General features: G+C 38.7%; 1 protein-coding gene across 1 annotated transcript; it reads right to left on the bottom strand.

Moving 5' to 3' along the window:
* Window positions 1–1,484: 1,484 nt before the first annotated feature.
* On the bottom strand, window positions 1,485–8,009 carry LOC127009185 (dynactin subunit 6-like). Its single transcript, XM_050882008.1, has 5 exons — window positions 7,835–8,009; window positions 5,026–5,196; window positions 3,551–3,678; window positions 3,254–3,396; window positions 1,485–3,134 (listed from the first exon to the last, which is right to left on the bottom strand). Exons 1-5 carry the CDS (start codon window positions 7,870–7,872, stop codon window positions 3,048–3,050), a joined length of 567 nt encoding a protein of 188 aa, XP_050737965.1. The 5' UTR covers window positions 7,873–8,009; the 3' UTR covers window positions 1,485–3,047.
* Between the last annotated feature and the right edge of the window lie 34 nt (window positions 8,010–8,043).

Genomic DNA, 8,043 nt, shown 5'->3' with positions numbered 1-8,043 from the left:
TTTGCCACTTTTGCCAGATTTTAAATTCATTCAGCAAATATATGAGCAATCTACTCTTGGTCAACGACAAATATGAATAAATAAACTAAGGCATCAACAGATATCAACAAAATTACAATCCAAGGATACTTAAAATTATTAGACTGGTATTCCAATTGTTTCGTGATCCATTTTCTTTAAAGATTATATTTGCTTTAAATGTCTGTCACTTAAAAAAATATTAGGAAGGTTACGTATCAATAATAGGTTACGAGTCTCCTGCTACCTTTCAAAGGTGATGACAGCTATACCGGTAAGTGCATATGAATGTGAGGAGGAAAATACAACATGAGAAATTTGCGGAAAATACTCGAGAAAAGTCTCCTTGCAGTAGCTATATACCCACAGAGGAGTCCAACCAGTCCAATCGGGCGTCGGCCTGTGTTATAAAAAAAAAACACGAGTTAAAATGTCTTAGAAAATCCTCAATTTTAATATACTTAAAGTTTTTTTGATACCCCCACTATTTCTATGAGTTCCCAGGAAAGGGTTATAACCTCAAAGTTGGTGCTGACATTATATATATATATATATATATATATATATATATATATATATATATATATATAGAGAGAGAGAGAGAGAGAGAGAGAGAGAGAGAGAGAGAGAGAGTAGCAAGTCTATAGGGTGACCAAACGTCCCCGGTTTCCGGAGACAGTCCCCGTTTTCAGTGACCTGTCCCCGGCTACTGCTGTCCCCGGTTTTCACTGTGACTGAAAGATCCGGAAAAAAAAAAAAAAAAAAATGTTGACCAGACTATACGTATAGTTGCGCACCGTACTACTCACACTGTACAGCGTATATAACTAAGGAAATGATAAACAGCTTTGCACGGCATAATTTGCGAGACTGCCTTCCAAGAATATACGAATTGCTATTCAATTGAATTTTTATTCAATTCCTTTGCAATTTAGGATAAATAGGGTGAGATAAACTTTTGAATGATAAGGGCAGTGTCCCCGTTTTAGTTTTTCAATGACAAAAACACTACATGTTTTGGAGGTTTTTACGCCGCTGAACCGAAAATGTCCCAGAATTTTGTCTCAGAAATCTGGTCACCTAATAGCAAGACCCCTATCACTTGGTCAGGATTTACATCACCTATGTCCTCTATTTCGATTCTGGGAAGATGAATTTGCTTGCCTTACCAATTTTCAACGATCTTCTAAAGTGTGAGACTGAAGAAACTAGTAATTTTTCACCACATCTCAAAATTTAGCCAAGCATCCTCAACCAATACTGCCACCACAAGCTCAAAGGGCCAATCCGATGGGGATGAACACCGCAGCCACGGGCAGCTATAGCGTATGTGCCCAACTTTACCTTTACCCTTAGTAGTCAGCTGTCACTACAGTCATATGGTGACTAATGGTCCACCATTTTCAATACGTACTTGATATATACAATAAGGATGTCAAAATGCACACATGGAGAAATAAATCTGAGATTGTTCAAGACTTTATTTATCACTAAGTAAAGCAATAACATATACTGGTGTGTAAAATAAGGTTTTATTTAAGATTAGCTAGGAACAGTGGCCTTACATTCAATGTGGGAAGTTGGTCAGAGATCATATCGTGTTGAATAAAATCAGCATTGGACAAACAAAAGAACCTATATGATATATTAATTTGTCAGAAAATTTCTGAAAAATACACTTGATCCTTGATTTCCTAGGCAAGTGTCAGACATATGCCTGGTTAAGCCTGGAAACTAAAATAAAATCCAGGTAAAATAATCTGGAAATCTGGTGGTCAGATAAGTCTGGCGGTTGCTGGACAAATGCTCAGCCAAGCCCGTGTCTGCAACACTCGCTAGGTGTCTGCGTGTTGTTGTGGTGGTGGTGATGGTCGTCACCTCCACAATGCATTCACTAATTCAATAAGCTTCATATTCTTGTTCAGAGTTGTTGAATTCTTTAAATTTCATTGCTATTTGTATATTAATAATTCATTCTCTTAAAGTTTGTCTAAGTCTTCAATAAAGTGTCCACAGTGGGTTCAATAAGCTTTTTCGTGTGGCTTGCTGTTTTTTTTTTAAATTATCTGCTGAGCAGATACTTGTAGTTATGATCTTTTTTATTGTCCCTTTCATATTTTTATTACCTTAATTTTATAGAAAGAAGCATTCATTAGCACATAACTCCCATGGTATGATATGCTTAAGGGTTAAGCACCTGAAAAAAAAAAAAAAAGTGGCAAACTGTTTCCAACAGTGTGCCCTTCGTTGACATGCAATGCAAGTCTTAAAATAACTTGCTTTAGTTAATCTCTTAGGTGTGCTGCTTAAATGTGCTGGATAAAGTGTGGCAAAAGTCTGAGACTGATGTTGAATATTGGTGATTGTCAGACCAGGTATTGAAAATGTCTGTGAATGGGCTGCTACAGTAAAAAAAAAGTCCAAAAAAATGCTGCGTTGGACAGGAATCGCCCTGAACAATCATATGTTGGATGCAAGGCTGCTTTACTTCTCTTAAATGCATTTCTCATCCATTAATCTATTTACCTTTCTATTTTCGATGCCCTGTTATCTTGTAGAAGCTTCCCACAACAGAGTGGAGTTGCCATAGTAGGAGCATCTCTAACTTTTCCTGTTCTGGCACTTCCTCTTAGCATACTCAAACCTTTGCCTACCAGAAATTGTACACATCAGGTAGCAAAGAAGCTAGAGCTACATAGGGATAAGAGACTAAAATTGATCAAGTCAACTAAACATTGTGAATTTAGTTGTAATCCTACTAATGCTGCAAGTCCCACTTATTTAAGTGTAGTTTTATTTTCAAGCCTTACTCTCAGATCTCACATGGAAAATCAAAAAAAATTCAGGACAACAAGTAGGCCTACACCTGATCCCCCATACTCAGGGACCCCCCATACTGAGGGACAAGTGTACATCATATTTAAGAGTCAGTTCAATTCCATTTTTTTTTCTCTTTTATAGTAATGCTCTTAAGATTTAAAACTAAAAATGATAAACAAAACTTCTTAGTAGCATAACAATTTACTTCCCTAAGGAGCAACTTTTTTCCTGGGTTTAACAAGATGGTGATAGTTTGGCAGGATTTTGGTCAAGAAGTCCAGCTGCAATCCTTGAGACTAGAAAAGGAAAAAATAATTAAATACTTCCCATGCAATCTGCTTAAGTAAAATATCTGCAAATACATTAAGAAAATAAAATATATTTTTTAAATTTTTTTTTAGAATGAAGTACTTACTGCTGGTTTTTCTATTTGAGTTCGCTGGTGAAGTTCGTCTCCATAAATGACAGTGTTTTCGGAAACAAGTTGAGGACAAACTAGAGAACACAGGGATCCAATTACACATCCTCGAGTGAGCTCAACACCAGGACCAATGTGACCTGTTAAAAGTGATTGCATTCAATTATCCCGCTTGAAATTCATATGTCAATAGTCAGTAATTAAGTTTGTAGACATTTTTTTTGTGGATATCTCTATTCTTATTTAATAAACTTAGCATGTGGTAAATCAGAACAGCTAAATAATTCCTCTTACTTTTAGCTTCCAATATATTGTTGTCTCCAACTTTGGAAGCCTGGCAGTAACTATCCACCTCAAAGACATTGTTGTTCCCAATGACCATCACTGGTGGTGGATCCTGGGGTTCTGACCCTTTGGGTAACCTGTGGCATGAAAAATGGTTGAGAAATAGCCAAAACTGCTTATTAGTGTGTGTATTTACCTATTTGTGGTTTACAGGGCCTGAGCTAAACTCAGATAGTCCTATTTCCTTGTCTATATTTGTCCAACCTCTCCTTCATTTGATGGACACTCCCTGCCTCCACAATCTCCTCCTTTTGACCATTCCACTCATCTACACTTCTGTATGGGAAACTGTACTTCTTTTTATCCTTCAGACATGTTCCTTTTTTCAGTTTCTTACTATGTCCTCTCAGCCCCCTCCTCCTCTCTGTCACAACCAGGTCACTTCTATTCAATTTGTTCAGTTCACTAGTAAATTTATATAAAGCTATTAAGTCTCCTCTTCGTCTCCTCTCCTCAAGCATCGGCAAATTCATTTCTTTCAATCTGTTCTCATATGGCAGACTGACATACGGTCCTGTCTTTTCCTTCTTCTCCACCTGTTCCATGCTACATCTCTTTCTCCCTTCGCTACTATTTTCTATAGTTAGTTAATTTTCTATAGTTATAGTTTCTATAGCCTGAAATAGTTCTACTATTTCAGGCTCCTTTGTAAACATTAGGTCTAGCCTTGAAGGTTCATCACTCCCCTGAAAGCTTGTGATATCCTCAATCCATTACGTAAGAGTGTTGTCCATTGCCATCCTCAACAGCGTATTTCCCCATGACCTTCCTCTGACATCCACTCCTCCCAACACACACACCTCTTTGCAGTTGAAGTTCCCCATCATGGTTAGGTTGTCACTCCCACTTCCTCCATTCCCTCACTTGTGTCTTTCATAATTTCTCATATTCTTCTTTACCCCAAAATCTTGTTATTGGCAGAGCATACACCACACCAAGGTCTCTATTTCTTCTTCCTTCCTATTGTACTCCAAGTTTCATAATTTCAGCATGTCCCTTACCATAGTTTGTTATCAACTCCCACGTCTTTCTTAACCATCATCATCACTCCCCTTCCCTGCTCTTCTCCTCTCTCTTTTCTCCACACATTGCACTTTCCTTCGCCAATATCTAGGGACATGATACCATCTCCCAGTTTTGTTTCGACAATTCCCATAATGTCCAGTTCATTCTCCCTCAGGCAATCACTTAATTCCACCAGTGCCGATGTTAGCCCACTCATGTTTGTGTATGCCACCTTTGATTCACTTCCTCCCTCTCTGCTGTAGTATTCTAATATGTAGTACAGTATTGAACAATAAAATGGAAAAAGAAGAATTATTTATATAGGGAGGGCAACAGGAGCAGGGCACATTTACTGGTTGAGTACTTTTTTTTTTATCTATGAACCTTAAAAACAATATTAAAGAATCCACTTTTCTTACCTGTTGATTATCTGAGCTTGTTCTTCAATCAAGTTACCTTCCCCAATGATGATTGGTCCTGCTTCAGCTATAATTCGAGCCTTAGGATGAATAACTGTGCGAGAGCCAATTGTAATTTCACCATAATAATCTGCTTCTAAACATACCACAGCTCCTGGAGTTACTTTCACACTAAAAGGAAAAAAAATACAATCAGATATAATACTGTCATATTACTTGGATTTGGTTACTTTTTATAGACTAAACTCCATGAGTATTGACTTCAAATTTTCCTTTACCATGAGATAATCAATCTATTGAGTGGAATCTTAATCATATTATACTCTGATAGATTCCCATTCACTAGATTAGAACCTAATGAGTAATAATACCATTCTTGTTTCACATCTACACCCACCCACACACCCACACAGACACACACACCAAATTGGATTATAAGCGTTATGGAGACGGGACAGCATGAGCCTAGTACGGGTCTTTTCCTGTATTTCACAACTACTATGGGTTTCACTGGCCGTGTTACACTGTTTTTCGCAAATAATTCCTAAACAAATTGTCGGATCAGTATGGTATTTCAACACCAAGCCTTTTACACCCCTACATAATTTATGGCCCACATAGCATATTGCTATATGTGTTTACGAAGGAGTTTACTCCTGTATATTAAGCCGAAGCCAGGCATGGTCACTAAGGTCGTATGCACATTCGAACGAATGTAGTGCCTAAAATCTGCCCGCCTACACCTACCAACCCCAGACTATTCCTCCCTACCCTATATACCTCACCCACCCCCCCCCTCCCTTAACCTTTATCCCACCGTCACCGCGCACTATGCGTTGATAGGGAGGTATGGTACATACCATCACGTACATTGATGCGAATACATTGAGTAAATATTAGAATGGTTTTGGCGTCTACCTTGTTTTGGCGTCTGGGGCGGTGATAGTAGTTACTAAGATGCTCTACTAAAAAAGTAGTGGGCTCCCTACTCTGATAGCATGAAATCAGTGAGTGATCGTCAGTGTCACGCGCCGGACCCGGGTGGCATGAAGTGAAACGTGACTCCTGCATTGAGGACCGAGGCAAAGCACACAACACCTCAACGATGTCAAAAGCACAACAACCATCAAGTCAGCGATGATGAAAAGAAAGCGAGGATGATGATGTGTTCCTGGACAGTGACTGCGATTAAATCCGTGTACTATCATGTTTGCCTATTTTTATTCCTACAATGCATACTCGTTATATAGATCCATAACTTCGTATATCATTTCATAAAAATAATACAATGTATAACATACAGTAACTTCATAATATCCCACAGCATATTTTGTATATTTATTGCCTCAAATGTACTTGATAAAGCTACAACGCCATTATTACCATTAGGCATCAATAAACAAAGATGCAGTGATGCAGAGAAGAACAATTGTGCAATTTATATGGAACCCTGTGGTTATGAAACGACACAAGTCAACAAAATAATATAATGTCAACTTGACCATGTTGTGTGATAAATACACTATGTTCTAAAGAAGAACAAGTTATTACAAGAAAGTCAAGGCCACAGGTAATACAAATAGGCGTGTTCATTCGGCTGGCCATAGACCTCCCACAGCACATTTTTTTGCTACTACATTTGCGTAAACATGATGTTATACAGTAATGAACAACGTGATATCGTTTTTTGCCTCCAAAGCTTGTGCAGTACTCCCACATTTACATGTTAGTAATATTGAAAGCTGCACACACTGCATTACTTAGATGCATACCTATATGACATATGTAGCTATAAGTACAGTACATAAAGTAAACGGTATAACATATGGAAGAGGCAGGAAATTGAGTAAATGAGGAGGGAGGGGTAGGAGAGGGACGGGGAGGATAGAGGAGAGAGGATGGATGGGGAATGGAGGGGTGTTGGGGGGTGGGGGGTGGAGGGGGTCCTCTGAAAGTCCTCTGACTGGACCTCCTGCTACTGACTTAATATCTGAGTAAAAAAAGAGATATATAATATATATATATGTATAGCATAATTTATGTGGGTATGTAGGGGTGTAGGTGTTGACACTGATGTGAAATACCATTTGTTTAGAATTATTTGTTTAAAAACAGTAATTAAAAACAGTGACACCACACACACACACACACACACACACACACACACACACACACACACACACACACACACACATGGATATAGATCTCTGTAGTGCAGTGGTTAGCATTATCACCGCAGTGGTTAGCATGATCACCTCACAACTGCGAGGTTCCAGGTTTGATTCCCAGACAGAATGGAGATGACAAAGTCTCCTTTACTCCCTGTCACTGTCCACCCAGCAGTATATGGGTGACAGGTGTCAGTCAGGGGTACTGTTCTGCTTCCCAGTGTGTGTGGGTGTGAGGTTTCAGCCATACCCTAAGATCTGTCACTTGTGAGCTCAAAAGGCATTCAAGGAGGGTACTAATGCAAGGTCAGACCATGGTAAATTACACACACACACACACACACACACACACACACACTAAATAGTCCTTGAATTGGATTTTGAAAGCGTTGCCTTGATTGTTGAACGTTTGTAGAAAATACATATGAAGAGCTAGTGATGTTTCATGAGGTAGGTAATGAAATACTGGCACGGTACTAAAACGAATCTTTACCCAAAGTTTTTCTTCACAATATGTATACTTGTGGTGGGCGAGAACCCACAGGCTCAATACTGTTAACATTGTAATATGAACTCTGATATATATGTTAAAAGCAGAATGTACTGATTCATGATGTCTTATATGAAGCACTATCGCTTACTTGCAAACAGAAGGATCAAGCTGCTTGGGTGCAGACATTGTTGACACAACCAGTGGAAGGCCAACCAGCTGACCCTGACAGTCCTCTTGCTCAGTTGACGGGCTGGAGTTTTGCCTTAGTAACGGCACACCCTCACCTATAATGATTTCCTTTACTGCCTGGGTCTTTTACTTTCTCTTTCCTTATATTTTCCTCTTTCGATTCAAAAT

The sequence above is a fragment of the Eriocheir sinensis genome, chromosome 40 (genome assembly GCF_024679095.1).
Source record: "Eriocheir sinensis breed Jianghai 21 chromosome 40, ASM2467909v1, whole genome shotgun sequence".
Lineage (NCBI taxonomy): Eukaryota > Metazoa > Arthropoda > Malacostraca > Decapoda > Varunidae > Eriocheir > Eriocheir sinensis.
Note: the sequence above shows the minus strand (reverse complement) of the source record. Positions and strands in the feature narration are given on the sequence as shown.

Excerpts from the sequence above, each read along its gene's own strand:
- LOC127009185 (XM_050882008.1), bottom strand. The coding sequence starts at position 7,872 with ATGTCTGCACCCAAGCAGCTTGATCCTTCTGTTTGCAA. Across the intron at positions 5,197-7,834 it reads CTTGATCCTTCTGTTTGCAA|TGTGAAAGTAACTCCAGGAG; the intron begins GTAAGCGATAGT and ends TTTTCCTTTTAG. Across the intron at positions 3,679-5,025 it reads CAAGCTCAGATAATCAACAG|GTTACCCAAAGGGTCAGAAC; the intron begins GTAAGAAAAGTG and ends TTCATGCCACAG.